Here is a 26,963-nt window from a genome sequence, read left to right as displayed (position 1 = left end):
TGTTTTCACTGATCCCTTAAACGATGTAAAGTACGCTTTGGTACTTTTTTTGCTTACACAATTTCTATTTGCCACAAATTTGAAAAACAATGTAGCTGGGAATCAAAATGACATGCCTAGACTCCAATATTTCACAATAGTACATTGCGAAATGGAGGGCAGCCATTGCATCTCCCCAATGGTCTACATGTGGATTCCGTACCCTTGCCGATATCATGGACAGGAATGGTTTGAGAACAATTCTAAGATTTGACAGAAACATTACCAGGTAACTCGTTAATTTTTTGAGAAATGTACAACTTAGGTCAATTATGCTGTTCTATGGAGTCCCTTGGAAACACAACTACCAAACCATCCCATAATGGGATTTATAAAGACAGTATCTGGGCTTCCGAAAGGACTAATCTCCATAATATATAAACAGCTTTTGGAAAGCTCATATTCTGAGCTAGCCATTGATAAACAAGCATGGTCCACAGACCAACAACCGTTAACACTGAAACAGAATATGGACAAAATATGACCATGGAATCCTGTAATCCGAACAATCAATTTATTCATTTCAAGTTTTTTTCGAAGACTGTATTTAAAGCCAAATCAACTTTTTACGATGAAATTGCTCCAACAGTTCACTGTGTCCCCTAAATCAGGTAGGCCCTGTTCTTCATAGGACATGGGAGTGCCCTGTAGTTAAATGCTTTTGGAACAAAGTTACAAAAGTCATTTCAAAGGGCATGAATGTAAATATTCAATGCTTCACATCCACTATGTTACTTAACGAGGATAACATGTTGAATTTCTGAATCAATCAGACACGATTACTGCTGGCAGGCAGCACTGCCTTAAAACATATGTTGGCTCTTAGATGGCAGTCTCCTCATCACTCCTAATTCATCAGTGGATTCAGTTACTGTTAGAAGGTAGAACATTTGACTTATCGACATCGAGAATGAATGGTGATAGTCAAGGAACAATCGAGGTCTGGACAAATATACTTGAGTCTTGGATGGAGACATGTTGGCTGGGTGGGGTTGGGGGAATGGAATGGGATTTTCTTGTTGATTTTCCTTTACATACTAAATTGACTATTTCCTAAACTCTGTAACATGAGCAAAATGAGCATTACTTTTTATTATGTATGTATAAATACAGTACCAGTAAAAGGTTTGGACACACCTACTCATTTAAGGGTTTTTCTTTATTTGTACTATTTTCTACATTGGCATCAAAATTATGAAATAACACCTATGGAATCATGTAGTAACCAAAAAAATTGTTAAACAAATCTAAATAGATTTTAGATTTTAGATTCTTCAATGTAGCCACCCTTTGACTTGATGACAGCTTTGCACACTATCGGCATTCTCTCAACCAGCTTCATGAAGTAGTCACCTGGAATGCATTTCAATTAACAGGTGTGTGTGCCTTGTTAAAAGTTAAATAGTGGAATTGATTTCCTTCTTAATGTTTTAGCCATTCAGTTGTGTTGTGACAAGGTAGGAGTGTTATACAGAATATAGCCCTATTTGGTTTAAAGCAATGTCCATATTATGGCAATAACAGCTCAAATAAGTAAAGAAAAAATGGCAGGCCATCATTATTTTAAGACATGAAGGTCAGTCAATCGGGATTTAAAAAAAACGTTTCTTCAAGTGCAGTGGCAAAAACCATCAAGCGCTATGATGAAACTGGCTCTCATGAGGACCGCCACAGGAAAGGAAGACCCAGAGTCACCTCTGCTGCAGAGGATAAGTTCACTAGAGTTACCAGATTCAGAAATTGCAGCCCAAATAAATGCTTCACAGAGTTCAAGTAACAGACACATCTCAAAATCAACTGTTCAGAAGAGACTGCGTGAATCAGCCCTTCATGGCCAAATTGCTACAAAGAAACCACTACTAAAGGACACCAATAATATGAAGAGACTTGCTTTGGCCAAGAAACATGAGCAATGGACATTAGACCAGTGGGAATCTGTCCTTTGGCCTGATGAGTCCAAATTTGAGATTTTTGGTTCCACCATGAAGCATGGAGGAGGAGGTGTGGGTGTGCTTTACTGGTGACACTGTCAGTGATTTATTTAGAATTCAAGGCACACTTAAACAACATGGCTACCACAGCATTCTGCAGCGATACAACATACAATCTGGTTTGCTCTTAGTGGGACTATCATTTGTTTTTCAACATCACAATGACCCAAAATACACCTCCAGGCTGTGTAAGGGCTATTTGACCAATAAGGAGAGTGATGGTGCTGCATCAGATGACAGGGCCTCCGCAATCACCCGACCTCAACCCAATTGATATGGTTTGGGATGAGTTGGACCACAGATTGAAGGAAAAACAGCCAACAAGTGCTCAGCTTATGTGGGAACTCCTTCAAGACTGTTGGAAAAGCATTCCAGGTGAATCTGGTTGAGAGAATGCCATGGCAAAAGGTGTCTACTTTAAAGAATCTAAAAGGTAAAATATATTTTGATTTGTTTAATAACACTTTTTTGGTTACCACATGATTCCATTTGTATTATTTCACAGTTTTGATGTTTTCACTATTATTCTACAATGTAGAAAATAGTAAGAATAAAGAAAAAGCGTTGAATAAGTAGGTGTGTCCAAAATGTTGACTGGTACTTCATATATATATTTGTCTTCTGAGTGGGTGCAACAGAAATAGATATATGGAAAATAGTAAATGGAAATGTGATAAAAAACGAAATGTATGAAATTATATGAATTTGAAGATAGGACCTGTAACCCACAAAAAAGTCTCTTAGTATTACTCTGCCAAGCTCAACTCACCAGAAGTGAAGGTAGGCTGTGTGTGTGCGCGTGTGCATGAACGAGTGTGGACGTAATCAGACGTTGCAGCAGTTTTTGTACCCAGTTTAAATAGGAGCTACAGCAGAGGGGTTTGATTACCACACAACGACCAGTGACTGATGGGAAAACTCTTCCTCTAGTGACCCAGATTCTCTAGGTTGGGAACGTGTGTGTCTGTGTGTGTGTGTGTCTCTGATCCTGTGTACAAGGTTTGTGTCTTACATTTGTATCATTAAGCATCCAGCTGAATGGATTCCTACAGTATTGCAGCAGTATGTAGTAGTATGTAATGCTAGCTAATTGGTCAGTGTGCTGTTGGAATGTTAATGTTCTTTAGCCTTCTGGAATATGACTGTTTGGCATGCGAAGGATGATGGCTTTTGATTGGCTCGCTCGGTATGAGGCGTTTCAGGTTCGTTATTAAACTGTCAATTAGTTCTCATCATCCTAGAGACCGTGTCAATCATGCGGAGACCCACACACATCCTGACAGAAAGGGAGTCAGTTGTTGTTAATTGGCCGAAAATACCTTGTTAGTGGTCGAGGCTGTGGATGAGAGAGTGGTTTTCCACAGCGGTCAGATAGATTCTCTGTATCGACCATGTCAGAGAGGATGGGAGAGGGAACAAGGACTTGAAATCACAGATCTGAGCCAGCATCAACTGTTAGTTAGCAGCACCATTCACTTCTAATAAAGGCTTAGTATAGCCACTGTTTCCTGGCGCAGTGGATTTTTGGCCATTTACATAGAGTTGGGGAAAACTGCTGTGTGACTAATGTAGCATCTTGTGTCCTTCTTTACCCCCTATCTATTTATGGGTCAATAAAGATAGACTCCCAGGTGACCTGTCACACCAGCACATTGTTTGGTGTTAACCTTCAAGCCAAGATGAGATCTGGGATTTGCCTGCAGTATAGTGTGTGTGTGTGTGTGTGTGCGTTTATTTGTGAGTGTGTATGTGCCTGTGTGTTTCTGTGTCCAAGCTTGTGTGTGCATCTGAGATTGTGTGTGTCCCTGGTGACAGTGCTGGGTCTGATGTTAATGTCTCACCTGTGGTGGAGCTCGGTATCAGCTCAGGTGGAGCTCTGGCAGAATTAATGTGTTATACTCTCTCTCTCTCTATATATATATATATATATATATATACAGTATATATATATATATATATATATATACATATATTTAGCAGACATTATTGTGGGTGTAGTGATGAAGCTTGTGTTCCTAGCTCTAACAGTGCAGTTGTATCTTCTAGTGATCAATGAGAGATTGTAACACACACACACACACACACACACACACACACACACACACACACACACACACACACACACACACACACACACACACACACACACACACACACACACACACACACACACACACACACACACACACACACACACACACACACACACACACACAGAGCATGCAGTAAGATGGTGTGCCTGCTTGTGTTTCTATAGCAACAGGGAGGACAATAGAACTCAGCTGCTCCTGTGTGGTGTGTTGTTCTTCTATAGTCAAGTACAAGAAAAATATTGGTTTAATCAACATTGTGCTGACGTCATTTCACCCAACCTTATCAAACAGAATCATGTTGCATCAATGTGGCTATAAAATATAATACATTCATTTTTATTGAAATGACAAGTGTGAGATTGACATTCCCCTGCCTTCCTGCCAGGGTTGAGCTATATACATATACATGTTATATACATGTTATATACAGTGGGGAGAACAAGTATTTGATACACTGCCTATTTTGCAGGTTTTCCTACTTACAAAGCATGTAGAGGTCTGTCATTTTTTATCATAGGTACACTTCAACTGTGAGAGACGGAATCTAAAATCCAGAAAATCACATTGTATGATTTTTAAGTAATTACTTTGCATTTTATTGCATAACATAAGTGTTTGATACATCACAAAAGCAGAACTTAATATTTGGTACAGAAACCTTTGTTTGCAATTACAGAGATCATACGTTTCCTGTAGTTCTTGACCAGGTTTGCACACACTGCAGCAGGGATTTTGGCCCACTCCTCCATACACACCTTCTCCGGATCCTTCAGGTTTTGGGGCTGTCGCTGGGCAATACGGACTTTCAGCTCCCTCTTAAGATTTTCTATTGGGTTCAGGTCTGGAGACTGGCTAGGCAACTCCAGGACCTTGAGATGCTTCTTACGGAGCCACTCCTTAGTTGCCCTGGCTGTGTGTTTCGGGTCGTTGTCATGCTGGAAGACCCAGCCACGACCCATCTTCAATACTCTGACTGAGGGAAGAGGGTTGTTGGCTAAGATCTCATGATACATGGCCCCATCCATCCTCCCCTCAATACGGTGCTGTCATCCTGTCCTCTTTGCAGAAAAGCATCCCCAAAGAATGATGTTTCCAACTCCGTGCTTCACGGTTGGGATGGTGTTCTTGGGGTTGTACTCATCCTTCTTCTTCATCCAAACACGGCGAGTGGAGTTTAGACCAAAAAGCTCTATTTCTGTCTCATCAGACCACATGACCTTCTCCCATTCCTCCTCTGGATCATCCAGATGGTCATTGGCAAACTTCAGACGGGCCTGGACATGTGCTGGCTTGAGCAGGGGGACCTTGCGTGCGCTGCAGGATTTTAATCCATGACGGCGTAGTGTGTTACTAATGGTTTTCTTTGAGACTGTGGTCCCAGCTCTCTTCAGGTCAATGGGGCGGCAGGGTAGCCTAGTGGTTAGAACGTTGGACTAGTAACCGAAAGGTTGCAAGTTCGAATCCCCGAGCTGACAAGGTACAAGTCTGTCGTTCTGCCCCTGAACAGGCAGTTAACCATAGGCCATCATTGGAAATAAGAATTTGTTCTTAACTGACTTGCCTAGTAAAACAAAGGTAAAATATATATTTTTTTAAATGACCAGGTCCTGCCCTTGTAGTTCTGGGCTGATCCCTCACCTTCCTCATGGTCATTGATGCCCCACGAGGTGAGATCTTGCATGGAGCCCCAGACCGAGGGTGATTGACCGTCACCTTGAACTTCTTCCATTTTCTAATAATTGCGCCAACAGTTGTTGCCTTCTCACCAAGCTGCTTGCCTATTGTCCTGTAGCCCATCCCAGCCTTGTGCAGGTCTACAATTTTATCCCTGATGTCCTTACACAGCGCTCTGGTCTTGGCCATTGTGGAGAGGTTGGAGTCTGTTTGATTGAGTGTGTGGACAGGTGTCCTTTATACAGGTAACGAGTTCAAACAGGTGCAGGTAATACAGGTAATGAGTGGAGAACAGGAGGAATTCTTAAAGAAAAACTAACAGGTCTGTGAGAGCCGGAATTATTACTGGTTGTTAGGTGATCAAATACTTATGCCATGCAATAAAATGCAAATTAATTACTTAAAAATCATACAATGTGATTTTCTGGATTTTTGTTTAAGATTCCGTCTCTCACAGTTGAAGTGTACCTATGATAAAAAATTACAGTCCTCTATATGCTTTGTAAGTAGGAAAATCTGCATGTATCAAATACTTGTTCTCTCCACTGTACATGCATATACAAAATCGGTGAAACAAACTCTTAAAGTTAATGATCAAGGAAAAGAAAACGTGTGCTAATAGTCTAAGTTCTTATATTTCATGCATCACTTACATTTTGTTCACTAAGACGAAAATACTACATTTCTCAGAATGCATTCATTTCACCCTGAAGTTGACCCTGAGAACTTCAAAAGAAGCCAAACAAATGACATGGTTGGTGAAAATAGAATTGGCCATTCTAAGCACTAAGGTTAAAAGAGAATATGAACATTGTTTCCAAAGGAAATTTATATTCTTTGGTATCTGGAAGTGTGACCTGTCAGATTCAATGAAACTCCCATGTTCTATGACTGAGTGGAATTTAATTTGAGTTGCACTGAATTAAATTATACTTCCTGTCACTCACACGCAAATAAATATTATACATCCTGCGGGGTGTGGCCAATTCAATTCAAATTTCATCTCATGAGTTGAATGGGAGTCAATTCCAAAATTCTGAATTGAGCCCAACCCTGCTTCCTGATAACACTGGTGTGTGTGTGTGTGTGTGTGTCTGTGTGTATGTGTATGTGTAGTCTGCAGTGATGGGGACCTGCATAGCCTAGCATCCAGACTGAAGGACTGGTTCGGAGTTCTCCACCTCGACGCCAATCGAGACCTCAAATCCGCTGCCAACTCTGATTCAGCGGCAGGACGTGAGTCACACCATTATCTCTGTGTGTGTGTGTGTGTGTGTGTGTGTGTGTGTGTGTGTGTGTGTGTGTGTGTGTGTGTGTGTGTGTGTGTGTGTGTGTGTGTGTGTGTGTGTGTGTGTGTGTGTGTGTGTGTGTGTGTGTGTTCGTGTGTGTGTGTGTGTGTGTGTGTGTGTGTGTGTGTGTGTGTGTGTGTGTGTGTGTGTGTGTGTGTGTGTGTGTGTGTGTGTGTGTGTGTGTGTGTGTGTGTGTGTGTGTGTGTGTGTGTGTGTGTGTGTGTGTGTGTGTGTGTGTGTGTGTGTGTGTGTGTGTGTGTGTGTGTGTGTGTGTGTGTGTGTGTGTGTGTGTGTGTGTGTGTGTGTGTGTGTGTGTGTGTGTGTGTGTGTTCGTGTGTGTGTGTTCGTGTGTGTGTGTGTGTGTGTGTGTGTGTGTGTGTGTGTGTGTGTGTGTGTGTGTGTGTGTGTGTGTGTGTGTGTGTGTGTGTGTGTGTGTGTGTGTGTGTGTGTTCGTGTGTGTGTTCGTGTGTGTGTGTGTGTGTGTGTGTGTGTGTGTGTGTGTGTGTGTGTGTGTGTGTGTGTGTGTGTGTGTGTGTGTGTGTGTGTGTGTGTGTATTTTTTTCCCCGTTTTAATTGCACTGCCATTTGAAAGTCCATTGCTCTTTTCAGTTCTAATGAGGACTGTAGATGATGAGGTCAGTGCTCCTACGTGCTCTAATAAATGTCAACATGTCTCACACTTCAAAAGTACAAACTCTCTCCCAGCACCTTACTCAGATTTTGGACTGAAAAGCCGAAGACAAGAGTCACTGACTGAAGTCAGGAAACGAGGGCCTGACTGAAGTCTAGACACGAGGGCCTGACTGAAGTCAAGACACGAGGGCCTGACTGAAGTCAAGACACGAGGCCCTGACTGAAGTCAAGACACGATTCCCTGACTGAAGTGAAGACACGAGGGCCTGACTGAAGTCAAGACACGAGGGCCTGACTGAAGTCAAGACACGAGTCCCTGACTGAAGTCAAGACACGAGGGCCTGACTGAAGTCAAGACACGAGGGCCTGACTGAAGTCAAGACACGAGGGCCTGACTGAAGTCAAGACACGAGGGCCTGACTGAAGTCAAGACACGAGGCCCTGACTGAAGTCAAGACACGAGGGCCTGACTGAAGTCAAGACACGAGTCCCTGACTGAAGTCAAGACACGAGGGCCTGACTGAGGTGCGGTTGGCTTCCAGGTTATGTGGTCATTGTGTCAAGAAGCAGTTGGGTTGTGTTTCGGAGGACACATGCCTCTCATGTACATGTCTATACGGGAGTTGCAGAGATGAGACAAGACTGTAACCTCCAATTGGATATCATGTATTTGGGGAGATTTTTTTTATTTTATGTAAAAAAAATAAGAAACAAGGCCCTGACCTGAAGCCAAGACAAGGGGCCCTGAAAAGACCCCTCAAATACAACCAAAATGTTTCTAAACGCAGAGGCCCAACATTGCGATACTTCTGGGAACGCTTCGCAAAGCATACTCAACAGACCAGACAGGTGTTTGGGAAGTCAATGGGAGAAGTAAATAATAATTATTTAGTTGTTCATTTTCTCCAAATCTAAAGGCACAACGTAGATTGGAGTCAATGTCTGAAGTAGCTGAATATGTTATTACTCCAATTCTATTGGTTTCTAGGAATCTTCATGCTTTACTGTTTTTTCTAAAACAGACAGACACACACACAGACACACACAGACACACACACACACACACAAACACAAATGTCCTCAAACTACCCTCCCTTCCCCCACCCCACCCCACATATACACTAATATCCCCATCTCCCCTCCCACAGGTTTTGACACCAGTATCTTGCCGATCTGTAAGGACTCTCTGGGTTGGATGTTCAACAAGCTGGACATGAACTATGACCTCCTGCTGGACCAATCAGAGCTCAGCGCCATCTACCTGGACAAGTATGAGCTGTGTATGAAGCCCCTGTTCAACTCCTGCGACTCCTTCAAGGATGGAAAACTGTCCAACAACGAGTGGTGCTACTGCTTCCAGAAACCTGACGGTGAGAGAGATGGAGGGGTGAAGAGAGAGATGGAGGAGTGAAGAGAGAGATCGAGGGGTGAAGAGAGAGATGGAGGGGTGAAGAGAGAGATGGAGGAGTGAAGAGAGAGATGGAGGGGTGAAGAGAGAGATGGAAGGGTGAAGAGAGAGATGGAGGAGTGAAGATAGAGATGGAGGGGTGAAGAGAGAGATGGAGGGGTGAAGAAAGAGATGGAGGGGTGAAGAGAGAGATGGATGAGTGAAGAGAGATGAAGGGGTGAAGGGAGAAATGGAGGGGTGAAGAGAGAGATGGAGAAGTGAAGAGAGATGGAGGGGTGATGGAGGGGTGAAGAGATGGAGGGGTGAAGAGAGAGATGGGATGAAGAGAGAAATTAAGGGGTGATGGAGGGGTGAAGAGAGAGATGGAGGGGTGAATAGAGAGATGGAGCGATGAAGAGAGAGGGGTGAAGAGAGAGATGGAGGGGTGAAGAGGAGATGGAGGGGTGAATAGAGAGATGGAGCGATGAAGAGAGAGGGGTGAAGAGAGAGATGGAGGGGTGATGGAGGGGTGAGAGATGGAGATGGAGGGTGAAGAGAGAGATGGATGGATGGAGGGGTGAAGAGAGAGATGGAGGGGTGAATAGAGAGAGATGGAGCGATGAAGAGAGAAATTAAGGGGTGAAGAGAGAGATGGAGGGGTGAATAGAGATGGAGCGATGAAGAGAGAAATTAAGGGGTGAAGAGAGATGGATGGAGAAGATGGAGGGGTGAAGAGAGAGATGGAGGGGTGAAGAGAGAGATGGAGCGATGAAGAGAGAAATTAAGGGGTGAAGAGAGAGATGGAGGGGTGAATAGAGAGATGGAGCGATGAAGAGAGAAATTAAGGGGTGAAGAGAGAGATGGAGGGGTGAAGAGAGAGATGGAGGGGTGAAGAGAGAGATGGAGGGGTGAATAGAGAGATGGAGCGATGAAGAGAGAAATTAAGGGGTGAAGAGAGAGATGGAGGGGTGAATAGAGAGATGGAGCGATGAAGAGAGAAATTAATGAGATGGAGGGGTGAATAGAGAGATGGAGCGATGAAGAGAGAAATTAAGGGGTGAAGAGAGATGGAGGGGTGAAGAGAGAGATGGAGGGGTGAAAGAGAGATGGAGGGGTGAAGAGAGAGATGGAGGGTTGAAGAGAGAGATGGAGGGGTGAAGGGAGGGCAGACAATGACTAAAGGGAAGGCACTAAAGGGAAGGCAGTAAAAAGGAAGGGATAGAGTGCATGGAGGGAGGAGGGATGGGAGAAGTAGAAGAACAAAAAGAGAGGTGTGTGTGTGATGGAGAAGGTTCATTTGAACTGTTCTGTATGTCTTTCTCCAGGTCTGCCCTGCCAGAATGAGATGAACCGGAGTCAGATCCAGGGTCGGAGGAACACTGTCATAGGTCAGTCTGCTGGAGTAACAGCTGTCAATCACTCCTCTGTAAAAAGTCCATTTATTTTGTATATACTTTTTATTTTTATTTTTTTACACTGCATATGGAAATTAAGCTACATATTTAGCCGTAATACATCACCCAACTGACAACAACACAAAATATCAATATCACACACACACACCCTGACATTTTATCTAAAAGTCCCCCGCCCCTAACCCCTTCAAACCCTCAGCCAAACGGCCATCAATAATCGTGCGTAATAGTGTTATAACTCACGACAAAACACACTTTGAGAAATTGTCTTTCACTGGGTCACAACAAAATGAAAAATGATGTTAACGTGTGTGTGTGTGTGTGTGTGTGTGTGTGTGTGTGTGTGTGTGTGTGTGTGTGTGTGTGTGTGTGTGTGTGTGTGTGTGTGTGTGTGTGTGTGTGTGTGTGTGTGTGTGTGTGTGTGTGTGTGTGTGTGTGTGTGTGTGTGTGTGTGTGTGTGTGTGTGTGTGTGTGTGTGTGTGTGTGTGTGTGTGTGTGTGTGTGTGTGTGTGTGTGTGTGTGTGTGTGTGTGTGCTGTTATTGAAAATGCCTGGTCCCCTTTAAGCAGGATGTATTACTGTTGTCAGAGCCTAGGTTCTAGTAATTGATTGTTTGCCTCAGCCTCTGCATACACAAAACCTACAGAGACATGACCATGAGTACATTTATTACAAGATTGTTTAGAATTGTGTTTTTTCTTCTTTATTTCACTCATCTTCTCTCTCTCTCTCTCTCTCTCTGTGTCTCTCTCTCTCTGTGCTCTCTCTCTCTCTCTCTCTCTCTCTCTCTCTCTCTCTCTCTCTCTCTCTCTCTCTCTCTCTCTCTCCCCTCTCTCTCTCTCTCTCTCTCTCTCTCTCTCTCTCTCTCTCTCTCTCTCTCTCTCTCTCTCTCTCTCTCTCTCTCTCTCTCTCTCTCTCTCTCTGTCTCTCTCTCTCTCTCTCTCTCTCTCTCTCTCTCTCTCTCTCTCTCTCTCTCTCTCCCCTCTCTCTCTCTCTCTCTCTCCCCTCTCTCTCTCTCTCTGTGTCTCTCTCGTCTCTCTGTCTTCTCTCTCTCTCTCTCTCTCTGTCTCTCTCTCTCTCTCTCTCTCTCTTCTCTGTGTCTCTCTGTCTTCTCTGTCTCTCTCTCTCTCTCTCCCCCTCTGTCTCCTCTCTCTCTCTCTCTCTCTCTCTCTCTCTCTCTCTCTCTCTCTCTCTCTCTCTCTCTCTCTCTCTCTCTCTCTCTCTCTCTCTCTCTCTCTCTCTCTCTCTCTCTCTCTCTCTCTCTAGGGTCCTATATTCCACGCTGTTCTGAGGAGGGATACTTTAAGTCAACCCAGTGTCATGGCAGTACTGGACAGTGTTGGTGTGTGGACAAATACGGCAACGAGATCGCCGGCTCCAGAAAACAGGGCAACCCCACCTGTGGTAAGACCAATCACAGTCAACACACACACACACACTAAAACTGAAGATCACGCCCATCTGGCACTCCAGGCAAGCTACAGCAAGTATTTGAAAGGTTTCACATAGTATTTGAACCCGACATAAAATGACTCACCCTTTTCACCACATGAGCACAGGCACACACAGTACACCTCCAGGATACTCTTTACACGGCGCCCCATATGTCTCTACGAGTGTGCTCATTGATACAGGTGTTACTGTGTGTGTGTGTGTGTGTGTGTGTGTGTGTGTGTGTGTGTGTGTGTGTGTGTGTGTGTGTGTGTGTGTGTGTGTGTGTGTGTGTGTGTGTGTGTGTGTGTGTGTGTGTGTGTGTGTGTGTGTGTGTGTGTGTGTGTGTGTGTGTGTGTGTGTGTGTGTGTGTGATCTGAGCCTGTGCTATCTCGGGTTGCTGGAGGCAGCCATCTCGCTGAGTCTTTCTTTAAAGATACCACTGAACGTGGGATGCCTCTCAATGTCTGATCTTTTTTACAGGAGTAAAGTGCGTATGTGTGTGCGTGCATGCGTGTGAGTGTGTGCGTGCGTGTATGTGTGTGCGTGCGTGCGTGTGTATGTGTGTGCGTGCGTGTGTGTGTGTGTGTGTATGTGTGTGCGTGCGTGCGTGTGTGTTGCGCCGCGAAAATGAAAAAAACTCTTCAGCCCTTTAGGAGGAAGGGAGGTTGTTATTGTCACATTTTTGTTTTGTAGTTGTGGAATGCGATGTTTGGTACTTGTATCTCTAAATAATTGTTCAATTTCACAAGGAGACTGATCTTCAGTAACAATTGCCAGACTGAATGTTAGTGTTGTAAATCCTGTGCTGCTAATGGAAGTTGTGTATCCAACCAGACAGATCTGAAAACAGCCTGTGAAGCCTTATCTATCTATAGCTGAATGCCTCTGGCTGCCTCCTCTGATTCACTGTTCATGTATTTGGGCTTTAACAGCGTTCCTTTGAAGCGTTTGATGCTATAAGATTGTGAGCTTGAATAAAGCAGCGCTCCGGCTCACATGGGCCATTGGAGGAAGATGAGGTTATTTACAGTAATGCATTGTGTTGTCGGAGAAGCGCATCTCAACCAAAAGCAGATCGTCAGTGGTAGTTAGTTTCTGTATCTAACCTGCCTGTCTCGCTGTCACGTGGGGGTCGCCTGATTTGAAAATGGGGTTGCGAGAGAAACTCTTTAATTGCACTTGGTTCATAGAACCGGGGTTATGTCAGTAACCTCCGGTAGCCGCTAGATGTGACTGTAATAAATAGAGGGGTTTCTGTTTTCTTCCTACAAATGTGGCTCTATCTTTTGATTGGTTTAAACTACATATTATGACCCCATCACTGAAAGGTTAGACTCTCAGGAACACGTATGTGTCTTCTGTTTCTCTTTACAAAACCCAACAAGCCTCATTAGAACAGAGTGGACAAGACCAGGCACTAAATCAGACTGGGGAGAAAAGAACATCAAGATCAAACAAAATGATTGTCTGATGATCTTCTGAACATCCCAAGACCTTTCTGATGCCTTTCAGTCACTTCAAACCATACTTCCTTCAGATTAAATTAAGGTTAAATAAATAAAACCACTGTCAAAAGTACTGTCAGACTGATTTGTAATAGCCCATTTAAAAAAGTTAACATTGATCACCTTTTCTATAGGGTGGGGTTGCAAAATAAATTAGAACAAAATGGGGTCACTGGCCGAAGAAGTTTGGGAACCTCTGCTCTAACCTGTCTGTCTCTTTGTCTAACCTGTCTGCCTCTCTGTCTAACCTGTCTGTCTCTCTGTCTAACCTGTCTGTCTCTGTCTAACCTGTCTGCCTCTTTATTTAACCCATCTGTCTCTCTGTCTAAATGTGTGTTTAACCTGTCTGTCTCTTTATTTAACCCATCTGTCTCTCTGTCTAAATGTGTGTCTAACCTGTCTGTCTCTGTCTAACCTATCTGTCTCTGTCTAACCTGTCTGCCTCTTTATTTAACCCATCCATCCATCCATCCATCCATCCCTCTCTCTCTCTCTCTCTCTCTCTCTCTCTCTCTCTCTCTCTCTCTCTCTCTCTCTCTCTCTCTCTCTCTCTCTCTCTCTCTCTCTCTCTCTCTCTCTCTCTCTCTCTCTCTCTCTCTCTCTCTCTCTCTCTCTCTCTCTCTCTGTCTCTATGTGTAGAGGAGGACCAAGAGACCTCAGGGGATTTTGGCAGTGGGGGCGCTGTCATTCTCCTTGATGACCAGGAGGAGGAGCCAGCTCAGAGTGGGAGGAGCCGGCAGAAGCAGAGGCGGGGCCGGATCCATCCCAGAGGGGCCATTGAGGATGACGAGGACGAGGAAGATGACAAGGATGATGAGATTGGCTACATCTGGTAGCTCCGCCCCCACCTGTTCTCCCATCAACCAACCAGGGACCCCCGTTAACTCTGAACAGACCTGAAGCCATTCCAGCGTCTCCTTCGTACCCCTCAGCATCAACTCTGTGTTCAACTGACTATCCCCTCCTCTATGCCTCTTGTTCACCTTGAAACTTTCTCTCCGCTACTCAACCTTCATATAGTGTGTCCCTCCTACTCTCCTTCAGAGAATAGAGACGTATTCAATTCAAACAAAGACTGTCTAGTCTCTTTTAATGTGTGTCCCTCTGCTACTGTGTTTGTCCTCAAACCCTTCAACCATAGACTGACACATTGCTATATCCTCTCTCTCTCTCTTTCTTGTTCTTACTCTCTCATCTCCCCGTTCTCTCTCTCTTTATCTGTATCTGTGTCTGTGTGTCTCTGAGAGTCTCTTGTCTGACTGTGAGGTCAGAGACAAGTGTGAAGGTGAGATTCTATGGTGTGTTCTGGCCCTTCTGTCAAAGACTCCATTTTCCGCTCCCGGCCTCACCCCTCATGTTCTAGAATACCATATTCTCTGTTTCCAGAATATTCTATAGGCTCTTTGGTCGAGAATAATGTTCTTGCTGTTATTGAATGCTCCAGGGTGCCCTAGAACCAGAAAGAGTGATGATGTGTTACTTTTTGTTGCATGTTCCCTGACTACGCCCCTGTGGAAAGACAAGTTTGGGTGGCAAGATACACTGAGTGTACAAACATTACGGACACTTTCCTAATATTGAGTTGCACCCTGCCCCTTTGCCCTCAGAACAGACTCAATTCGTCAGGGCATGGACTCTACAAGGTGTTGAAAGCGTTCCACAGTGATGCTGGCCCATGTTGACTCCAATACTTCCCACAGTTGTGTCAAGTTGGCTAGATGTGCTTTGGGTGGTGGACCATTCTTGATACACATGGGAGCGTGGAAAACCCAGCTGCGTGGCAGTTCTTGACATAAACCGGTGCGCCTGGCACCTACTACCATACCCCATTCAAAGGTTTTTTTCCCAATCACCCTCTGAACGCCCCATATACACATACAATCCATGTCTCAATTGCCTCGCCTCAAGACTTAAATTCCTTCTTTAACCGGTCTCCTCCCCTTCATCTACACTGATTGAAGTGGATTTAACAGGAGACGTCAATAAGGGATCACATCTGGTTTCGCCTGGTCAGTCTATGTCAGGGAAAGAGCAGGTGTTCCTAATGTTTTGTCCACTCAGTGTATAACTCTCTATGTATCCTGTGTCCGTTGTTGGAAAGGGACCTGTAAAGTAAGAATTTCACTGTTAGTCTACACCTGTTGTGTACGAAGCATGTGACAAATAAAATTGGATTAGATGTTGATTTGACAATGTCCATATTGGCTGCTGCAGTGCTCCCTCCCCTTGCTGTCTCAATGCTGTGCAGTCTTTATTTGATGCTTCCTCTTCCAATTGAGCTTTTAAAAGTTCAAAACCATGTTGTTAGCCACTTACTAAATAGCAACCGCTCTCTTCAACTTGAAAGCTTTGATAATGACTTTTCCCCCAGCTAGTTTTGTACTTCTGTTTCAGTTGGAGGCACTTAGTCTGTAGAACTACAGAACCAGAGAAATCTAATTGTGGTCACACAAAGAGCCCTGCCATTATTCAGACCTTTTTCAAACCCTCCCAAATCCAGCCTGCAGATTTAGAAACGGACACAAAGAGAAAATGCTTTTAAGGGTTCGCTTTGGGGGGGGGGGGGACACAACAAGAAGCAGTGAGTCTGTTAAAAGGAACATAGCATAATGGTTTTGTTTGTCATAGAGTTTTATTTCTGTAGCCATTGGTGTGTACTGTTGACTGAGGAAGTGGAACATTCTATACCTTCTATTCTAAATAAGTTCCTGCTTTTTTCCCCCAGAATATTCCGCGTGGTAATCAAGTGAGGTCAGTTATCGGAACGTATCTAGCACACAAACCCAGATGAGATAGGCTTAACCCAGAAGGCAGGCTTTTGAACAGTTAAGCCTTACACTGGAACAGTATAAGCACACCCACACAATGCTCAGTGGCATTCCACTTTGATAATGACAGGCCTTGGATGATCGGACGTATATATTCGAGGGTCTGAGCCGGACACTATATTATCAGTTGTCAGTACTGTATTTGTAAGGCTTGTGTTTCATTGGTCTTGTAATGCAGCATAATGATACATTGCTCTTGCTTTGGCGTGCTTTGGCGTGCTTTGGCCAGCAGGAACACATCTTGAACGGATCTTTGATTAAAGTGTGAGACTCTTGTGATTGACACTTTGGCTCATCCCTTACGGAAAAAGATTCCAGTCAGAGTGCAGTATAACTGTTGTTTTTACTACAGTAATTCAGCAGTTTAACTGCAGTTATTCTGCAATTACTGCGTCCAAAATACCAATGCACTTACTACAGTTTGCAGTTTTCAATCTTTTTTTGAAAGGGATCCAGCACTGACTAAAACTTCACACAATACATCACTGAGCTCTTCTACTCTTCAGCCAATCAGTTGGCACCACTGATGTTTCACTCTGTAAAATATAAGTGTAGTTCCAGGCAGGCACACAGCAAATTAGAAAACAGCCTTTCACAACCTAACACTGATTGCTCACTTTCAAATCTCCCACTCTCTCACTCTTCCTCTGCTCCCTCTCTCACAGCCTTCCACTCCCTCTAGCTCCCCCTCTCTCTTGCTCATCTTCACTATCATTTTGTCACTCACTTATTTTCCCCTTTTTTCTCCCTCTCTCTACCCTCCTCTCTCTCTCACTCTCTCCTCTGTTTTTCACACTGGGGGAATGTGTGAGGGAGTTTTACAGCCATAGCGCTCCTCTCTCTCGTTTCCCTTATTTTGTTTTTTTATAGCTCAGAGATGTCTCCCCTGCGAGGCTGTCATATCGCTCGCTGCCTTGTCTCTCAGCCCAGGGTCTCTGTGGAGACGAGTAATGCACACCATGATTGGGCGGAATGGGGGGTGTGGGTAATGGGTGGTCATTTAACGCCCGTAGAGTCAACCTTTCATCTCGCTCCAAGATGAAAGACAGGCAGAGGAACTCAGGCGAAGAAATGTATGCTTTTGGGTTTTGGGGATTCTTTCGCTTTCCCTAAAATGTATATTTTTCTCTAATGCCTATCCTCCCTTTTCGTTCTCTGATCTTATTTGTTTCTTCCTTCCCCCTCTCTCTCCTTCCAGCTCTCTCTCCTTCCCCCTCTCTCTCCTTCCAGCTCTCTCTCCTTCCCCCTCTCTCTCCTTACCCCTCTCTCTCCTTCCCCCTCCTCTCCTTCCCCTCTCTCTCCTTCCAGCTCTCTCTCCTTCCCCCTCTCTCTCCTTCCAGCTCTCTCTCCTTCCCCCTCTCTCTCCTTCCCCCTCTCTCTCCTTCCAGCTCTCTCTCCTTCCCCCTCTCTCTCCTTACCCCCTCTCTCCTTCCCCCTCTCTCTCCTTCCAGCTCTCTCTCCTTCCTCCCCCATCTCTCCTTCCAGCTCTCTCTCCTTCCCCCTCTCTCTCCTTCCCCCTCTCTCTCCTTACCCCACTCTCTCTCCTTCCCCCTCTCTCTCCTTCCCCCTCTCTCTCCTTTCCCCTCTCTCTCCTTACCCCTCTCTCTCCTTACCCCTCTCTCTCTCTCCTTAGCCCTCTCTCTCCTTCCCCCTCTCTCTCCTTACCCCTCTCTCTCCTTTACCCCTCTCTCTCTACTTACCCCTCTCTATCCTTATTTCTATGTCCCTCAACCATAACGATATACAGTTGAAGTCAGAAGTTTACATACACCTTAGCCAAATACATTTAAACTCAGTTATTTTTTTATTTTTTAGAATTCTTGACATTTAATCCCAGTAAACATTCCCTGTTTTAGGTCACTTAGTATCACCACTTTATTTTAAGAATGTGAAATGTCAGAATAATAGTAGAGAGAACCATTTATTTCAGCTTTTATTTCTTTCACCACATTCTCAGTGGGTCGGAAATGTACATACACTCAATTAGTATTTGGTAGCATTGCCTTAAAATTGTTTAACTTGGGTCAAACATTTTGGGTAGCCTTCCACAAACTTCCCACAATAAGTTGGGTGAATTTTGGCCCATTCCTCCTGACAGAACTGGTATAATTGAGTCAGGTTTGTAGGCCTCCTTGCTCGCACACGCTTTTTCAGTTCTGCCCATAAATGTTATATTGGTTTGAGGTCAGGGCTTTGTGAAGGCCACTCCAATACTTTGACTTTGTTGTCCTTAAGCCATTTTGCCACAACTTTGGAAGTATGCTTGGGGTCATTGTCTATTTGGAAGACCCATTTGTGACCAAGCTTTAACTTGTCTTGAGATGTTGCTTCAATTATATCCACATAATTTTCTTCCCTCACAATGCCATCTATTTTGTGAAGTGCACCCGTCCTTCCTGCAGCAATGCACCCCCACAACATGCTGTCACCCCCGTGCTTCACTGTTGCAAGCCTCCCTCTTTTTCCTCCAAACATAACGATGGTCATTATTGCCAAACAGTTCTACTTTTGTTTCATCAGACCAGAGGACATTTCTCCGAAAAGTACGATCTTGTCCCCATGTGCAGTTGCAAACCGTAGTCTGGCTTTTTTTAATGGTGGTTTTGGAGCAGTGGCTTCTTCCTTGCTGAGCGACTTTTCAGGTTATGTCTATAGAGGAATCGTTTTACTGTGGATATAAATACTTTTGTACCTGTTTCCTCCAGCTTCTTCACAAGGTACTTTGCTGTTGTTCTGGGATTGATTTGCACTTTTCTCACCAAAGTACGTTCATCTCTAGGAGACAGAAAGAGTCTCCTTCCTGAGCGGTATGACGGCTGCGTAGGCCCATGGTGTTTATACTTGCATACTATTGTTTGTACGGATGAACGTGGTACCTTCAGGAATTTGGAAATTGCTCCCAAGGATGAACCAGACTTGTGAAGGTCTACATTTTTGTTTTGTAGATTTCTTTAGATTTTCCCATTATGTCAAGCAAAGAGGCACTGAGTAGGCCTTAAAATACACCCACAGGTACACATCCAGTTGACTCAAATGATGTCAATTAGCCTATCAGAAGCTTCTAAAGCCATGACATAATTATCTGGAATTTTCCAAGCTGTTTAAAGGCACAGTCAACCTAGTGTATGTAAACTTCTGACACACTGGAATTGTGATACAGTGAATTATAAGTGAAATAATCTGTCTGTAAACAATTATTGGAAAAATAATACATCCACAGGTACACATCCAAAAAATGTGTGTCATGCACAAAGTAGATGTCCTAACCGACGTGCCCAAACTATAGTTTGTTAAACAAGAAATTTGTGGAGTGGATGTAAACTTCCGACTTTAACTGTATATCTGTGTATTTAGTAACAACTTTTGGGTGATTTCCTGTATCGATCACAACATTAACTCATCTGGTCACTGCATCCCCTCTGACATCTCACCTCTGACCCTGATATTGATTGGTTGTTTGTTGATGATCTTGTCAATAACATGCATGATGACCCTTTCGTTTTTTTACCCTTTGCATCTTAAACTCTGACCTCTCTGTGTGTACATCAGCCAGAGAGACAATAAACCTTCCACTAACACAATACACACACACACACACACACACACACACACACACACACACACACACACACACACACACACACACACACACACACACACACACACACACACACACACACACACACACACACACACACACACACACACACACACACACACACACACACACACACACACACAGAGAGAGAGAGAGAGAGAGAGAGAGAGAGAGACTGTAACATGTGTGTATAAAGTAATCTCTTTCCGAAGCAGTGTAAGGCTCCTTTTTTGATCCTGACATCAATCTGGCCTTGACCCTTGCCCTGTCCTGATGTCACTGCTGTCCCTCCCTTGCCTGGCCTACTTGTGTACAAAGCTGAGTAACCCTAGTTGCTCAAACGTCTACAAAAGCGCAATAACAAAAGCGCAATAATTGAGAAGGAAATGGTCCTTCTCATTTCCAACCTGTATTAGACAGTCACTGAACTGTCTTCAGATAGAGACACACACACACACACACACACACACACACACACACACACACACACACACACACACACACACACACACACACACACACACACACACACACACACACACACACACACACACACACACACACACACACACAGAGTTCTAGTATGACAGCTCCGCTAGTCCAAACAAACACATACATGGCCATATTTGCTAAAGTCTTCTTTGTTAATTCTATATATTTTTTACTTTGTAAAGAGAAAAAAATACTCTGTGAAAGGGGTGTAATATATTGCCATGTGAAGGCACTGTGGCTTTGTCCAGTTGCATTTAACAGACTAAAGTGTGTAAATCAATTGTCCTTAATGTAGCTAGATTCATGTAGCTCTTTCCATAGAAGCATAGTGTAGTGAGTTCTTCAGTGTCTTATTTTTCCCCTTCTGGAGCTATAATGGAATGTTGATGTTATGGGCTGAAAATATCTTGATTTTATTGTAACAGTTCCACAATGTTTGTCTGAATAAATTTAAGTCTGTCCTGTCCTGTACCTACTCTGTGTGATGGTCTTATTTAAATGATGTCCATTTTTGCGTGAACACACACACACAAAATATGTATTACACATACTCTGTCACTCAGGCATACATGAGCTAAAATCCTTTTACAAGTTTCATCGAGGTTTGGGAGTTGTGTTATTGCATTTTACATAGCTTATCCTTCATCCAAATGGCAATGGACTATATTGATGTGTCCCAGTGACATCAGTCAAAAGTTAACTCCCCTCACCAGACATGCCTTTGTCTTCATCTAATATGCCATATTAAATCTATCGATTTGATAATGCCCTTTTGTACTCAATTTGATTCATGCAGCTGGAAGAAAATCCATTTTCCAGTCTCTCTCCCTCTATCTCTTCTGCCCTCTCACACCCTCTATCATTCTGAGTCTGTTATGGCTGTGTCATGGTGATTTAAAACTAGGTTAGGGCTGTGATCTGTGACTGGTGGTGTGGATTCATATAGCTATGGATAGAAACGGCGCATTGGGCACAGATCTAGGTTCAGCCTACCCTTCTCAAATCCATTTGGGGAAAACACACAATACTGACCTTAGATTAGTGTCTGAAAATCAAGTCGGGCTGGGCCAGCCCGGTATCTTGTTCAGTCAACATCACAGAAAAATGAATCTTTCCAAATGTGAGCCATTCCAAGACCAAGGCTTCAAATCCAGAACTGTAATATTGTTGCACATACACCACGTATTCTCCAAGGAAATAGGTTTCTGGAGAACTGTAATATTGCTGCTCATACACCACCTATTCTCCAAGGGAATAGTTTTCTGGAGAACTGCTCATACACCACCTATTCTCCAAGGGAATAGGTTTCTGGAGAACTGTAATATTGCTGCTCATACACCACCTATTCTCCAAGGGAATAGGTTTCTGGAGAACTGTAATATTGCTGCTCATACACCACCTATTCTCCAAGGAAATAGGTTTCTGGAGAACTGTAATATTGCTGCTCATACACCACCTATTCTCCAAGGGAATAGTTTTCTGGAGAACTGTAATATTGCTGCTCATACACCACCTATTCTCCAAGGGAATAGGTTTCTGGAGAACTGTAATATTGCTGCTCATACACCACCTAGTCTCCAAGGGAATATTTTCTGGAGAACTGTAATATTGCTGCTCATACACCACCTAGTCTCCAAGGGAATATTTTCTGGAGAACTGTAATATTGCTGCTCATACACCACCTAGTCTCCAAGGGAATAGGTTTCTGGAGAACTGTAATATTACTGCTCATACACCACCTATTCTCCAAGGGAATAGGTTTCTGGAGAACTGAAATACGGTACCATGGGCTGACTTGATGCAGATTGTTTGAACGTGTTAAACGCCACTTGTTTCCTATTATTTCCCCTGCAGCCTAACAAAGACAGTGCAAAAGCCCCATGGATACTGTCAGGATGAACATAGGGTACTGTGTCTGCTTCCTCTCAGGGACAGCAGGCGTTATCAGGGAGAGGTGTTGACATAGCATCAATGTGTTGACAGAGCATGTTGACATTTGTCAAACCAGCCCCTCATCGGATTGTCATGTCCCTTACCTGAGGGCTTGATTGTTCCTCCTAAATATGACTTGCTCTCTCGTTTTACTCAAGCTTAAAACTCAGAAGTACCACATCTGCTGTTGCTGTATCGGGGACATTGTTTGGTTGGTGAAAGGTGCAGATTAACGTAGCATAAATGGAAACGTGTCCATTATATATTTAACTTCAACCTGCAGCGTTAAGCAGTTTGGGCCTCTATATCGCCACTAAGCACGTCGAAAGGTTCTGTACAAGAGGGCGAGACACTAACTCTCCAGGGCTCCCTCATAGATGAAATATGATTGGCTTTTGCCCCATGTCATTCAGCTGTGGAGGCGGGAATTGTTTCCCTGGCTCCCAATCCCCTTTCGGTGTGACCCCTATGAGACCCATCGTTAAGATAGACTGCATGTCCCACCTTCTTTAAATAGAGGTTATTGGGTTTAATCCAGTGCATTAATAAACTCTTAATAGCTCTACACAGTGGATACGGAGAGGATCCTCGACCCCCTCTCGTCTCACCGCCTCTCATTGCTATTTATGAAGCTCTAGCTCTGTTCCTGATTAATCCACTTAATATTTAGGAGCAGATCATTAAATGTCTTGTCTGCCTCCAAGGAAGACGTAGAGAGGAAAGAGGGGGAGGGAGAGGTGGTGATGTGACGAGAATGTAGACTCATCTTGGTACTTTCTTCCACAACCCAAGACACACAGCAAAGCCCCAGCTATGGATGCCTCATGTTCACACTTTCTTCCACAACCCAAAACACACAGCACAGCCCTGGCTATGGGCACCTCGTCTTGGCATTCCTTCCACACCCCAAAACACACAGCACAGCCCTGGCTATGGGCACCTCGTCTTGGCATTCCTTCCACACCCCAAAACACACAGCACAGCCCTGGCTATGGGCACCTCGTCTTGGCATTCCTTCCACACCACAAAACACACAGAAAAGCCCTGGCTATGGATGCCTCATGTTCACACTTTCTTCCACAACCCAAAACACACAGCACAGCCCTGGCTATGGGCACCTCGTCTTGGCATTCCTTCCACACCCCAAAACACACAGCACAGCCCTGGCTATGGGCACCTCGTCTTGGCATTCCTTCCACACCCCAAAACACACAGCACAGCCCTGGCTATGGGCACCTCGTCTTGGCATTCCTTCCACACCCCAAAACACACAGCACAGCCCTGGCTATGGGCACCTCGTCTTGGCATTCCTTCCACACCACAAAACACACAGAAAAGCCCTGGCTATGGATGCCTCATGTTCACACTTTCTTCCACAACCCAAAACACACAGCACAGCCCTGGCTATGGGCACCTCGTCTTGGCATTCCTTCCACACCACAAAACACACAGAAAAGCCCTGGCTATGGATGCCTCATGTTCACACTTTCTTCCACAACCCAAAACACACAGCACAGCCCTGGCTATGGGCACCTCGTCTTGGCATTCCTTCCACACCCCAAAACACACAGCACAGCCCTGGCTATGGGCACCTCGTCTCGGCATTCCTTCCACACCACAAAACACACAGAAAAGCCCTGGCTATGGATGCCTCATGTTCACACTTTCTTCCACAACCCAAAACACACAGCACAGCCCTGGCTATGGGCACCTCGTCTTGGCATTCCTTCCACACCCCAAAACACACAGCACAGCCCTGGCTATGGGCACCTCGTCTTGGCATTCCTTCCACACCCCAAAACACACAGCACAGCCCTGGCTATGGGCACCTCGTCTTGGCATTCCTTCCACACCCCAAAACACACAGCACAGCCCTGGCTATGGGCACCTCGTCTTGGCATTCCTTCCACACCCCAAAACACACAGCACAGCCCTGGCTATGGGCACCTCGTCTTGGCATTCCTTCCACACCCCAAAACACTCAGCACAGCCCTGGCTATGGGCACCTCGTCTTGGCATTCCTTCCACACCCCAAAACACACAGCACAGCCCTGGCTATGGGCACCTCGTCTTGGCATTCCTTCCACACCCCAAAACACACAGCACAGCCCTGGCTATGGGCACCTCGTCTTGGCATTCCCTCCACACCCCAAAACACACAGCACAGCCCTGGCTATGGGCACCTCGTCTTGGCATTCCTTCCACACCCCAAAACACACAGCACAGCCCTGGCTATGGGCACCTCGTCTTGGCATTCCTTCCACACCCCAAAACACACAGCACAGCCCTGGCTATGGGCACCTCGTCTTGGCATTCCTTCCACACCCCAAAACACACAGCACAGCCCTGGCTATGGGCACCTCGTCTTGGCATTCCTTCCACACCCCAAAACACACAGCACAGCCCTGGCTATGGGCACCTCGTCTTGGCATTCCTTCCACACCCCAAAACACACAGCACAGCCCTGGCTATGGGCACCTCGTCTTGGCATTCCTTCCACACCACAAAACACACAGAAAAGCCCTGGCTAAGGATGCCTCATGTTCACACTTTCTTCCACAACCCAAAACACACAGCACAGCCCTGGCTATGGGCACCTCGTCTTGGCATTCCTTCCACACCCCAAAACACACAGCACAGCCCTGGCTATGGGCACCTCGTCTTGGCATTCCTTCCACACCCCAAAACACACAGCACAGCCCTGGCTATGGGCACCTCGTCTTGGCATTCCTTCCACACCACAAAACACACAGCACAGCCCTGGCTATGGGCTCCTCGTCTTTGCATTCCTTCCATACCCCAAAACACAGAGCAGAAGCACACAAGATACCAGATAGACTCCGCCAGATACAAGCACACACACACACACACAGCGGCTGCTTAAGAAGATGTGTCTTTAGCGGGGATGCTAGTTATTGAAGTGCTGATGAGTATGATCCCCTGTCTGAATATGTGGCAGACAGAGAGACAGTGAGACACAAATGAGCATGCGGAAAAACTGCTGCTTAATTCCCTCTGAGGTTTCAATGTTTTTCCCTGGCTTCCTGAAAGCTGCGTCTTTAAACTCCCAACTGGACATGACGTTGTCAGAGGGAGAATAAATTATCCAAGCATTAATGGGTATTTTATATAACACCAGAGATTAGGAATCACAGTCATTTGATCAAGTTTGATTTGCATGGCTCCATTTACGCAGTCATTGATGTTAAGAAAGAGGCGGGCCCAGGCTTAATAAACCCTGTGCTTATGGAAATGAGAATGAAGCACTAACTGGTTTAATCATTTGACACATTCAGTATTCAGGTGACTGAACTCCATCAGTATGTGGTAAATTCTGAGTCAGAGTCATCAATATAGTTCCCCCTCAGCACTTATCCAAGGTCAGTTCTTGTGTTTGTCCTGCTTTAGGTCCGGATTAGGCCAGTGCCCTGTCACTGCTACCTCTGTCTGCTCCAATGATTGTACTGTATATGTCAGCTCTTACAGTCTCCTGGTTGGCACTAAACTGAATGTGACATGAGGGACAGAGAGCAGGTGTGGGGTGTGGTACATAGTGATATGTGCGTGTGTCTCACCGCATCCAACCCAAAGCGCCACACATCCCCTCCCCCTTTGTTCAGTTTGTGACAAGCACAGGGATGCCCTTGAACACCTCAACATCCCTCCCTCCATCCCCTCCGTCCATCTCCCTCCCTCCATCCATCCTCTCCCTCCCTCCCTCCCTCCCTCCCTCCCTCCCTCCCTCCCTCCCTCTAGCAGATGGTCACAGATGGAAAGTGGAGCAGAGCGGACCTGATGGCATCTGTGTCGGGTCGCTCTCGCCATAACCCTCCCACACACACACATGGTCAGCCAACCTCTCTCATATGGTTGTCTCTACCTTAGAGGGGTCATCAGAAACCATTGGAGGTCATTGTAGGTTGCAGTTTCTTCTAGGTCTACTACTGTACACAAAGACAGAACATGAGTTTCTCTCCTTGACTCCCCTTTACCTGTCTGAAGTAACAGAATGATATCACTCTGACCCTGTCTGCAGAGAATCTGTTGAGTTGGGGAAAATGTAACTTGTCTGACCAGAACACTGAACACTAGGCCGGATCCGTTTCCAGGCGACAGATTACAGCTCTGATGGCAGACAGAGGGTGATACATGGGTGTTTATATTGTATTGGAGGAAGACTGCCTCGCAAACTGCTGTATCATTTACTGTCTGTAATATGGGTATCAGTGCAGAGGGGAAATTAGAATGGAATCTGAGATGTATGGAGGAGCAGGAGGGGTTGTGCACACACACACGCACGCACGCACGCACGCACGCACGCACGCACGCACGCACACACACACACACACACACACACACACACACACACACACACACACACACACACACACACACACACACACACACACACACACACACACACACACACACACACACACACACACACACACACACACACTGGTGTAGTACCAAAAAGTTGCTTTCTTTAGTGAATCAATGCTGCCATCTATTGGTGCACCACTGGGCTTTACTTTGGAAGAAATACTGTAGATTTTGTTCTACATTGCCAATAGAAATAGTTTTTTTTAATGCAATTGGAAAGTACTCAATAGTATATAGAGGAAATTAGAGGCTTCCATAACTGACAAAATCA

The 26,963-nt window shown here is 45.0% G+C and overlaps 1 protein-coding gene across 5 annotated transcripts in view; it reads left to right on the top strand.

The window, feature by feature from the left end:
- Positions 1-17,543, top strand: part of LOC124011107 (testican-1-like) — a 450,156-nt gene extending 432,613 nt beyond the window's left edge. For all 5 annotated transcript variants that reach the window (XM_046324141.1, XM_046324139.1, XM_046324138.1 and 2 more), the window contains 5 exons: positions 6,914-7,033; positions 8,868-9,089; positions 10,432-10,494; positions 11,787-11,924; positions 14,099-17,543. In XM_046324141.1, coding sequence (XP_046180097.1) covers positions 6,914-7,033; positions 8,868-9,089; positions 10,432-10,494; positions 11,787-11,924; positions 14,099-14,295 — 740 coding nt within the window. In that variant the 3' untranslated portion in view covers positions 14,296-17,543. The remainder of the gene's footprint in view (positions 1-6,913; positions 7,034-8,867; positions 9,090-10,431; positions 10,495-11,786; positions 11,925-14,098) is intronic.
- The last annotated feature ends 9,420 nt before the right edge of the window (positions 17,544-26,963 follow it).

Source organism: Oncorhynchus gorbuscha, linkage group LG23, assembly GCF_021184085.1.
Source record: "Oncorhynchus gorbuscha isolate QuinsamMale2020 ecotype Even-year linkage group LG23, OgorEven_v1.0, whole genome shotgun sequence".
Classification (NCBI taxonomy): Eukaryota; Metazoa; Chordata; class Actinopteri; order Salmoniformes; family Salmonidae; genus Oncorhynchus; species Oncorhynchus gorbuscha.
The sequence above is the reverse complement of the archived record's forward strand: the minus strand, read 5'-3'. Positions and strand labels throughout refer to the sequence as shown.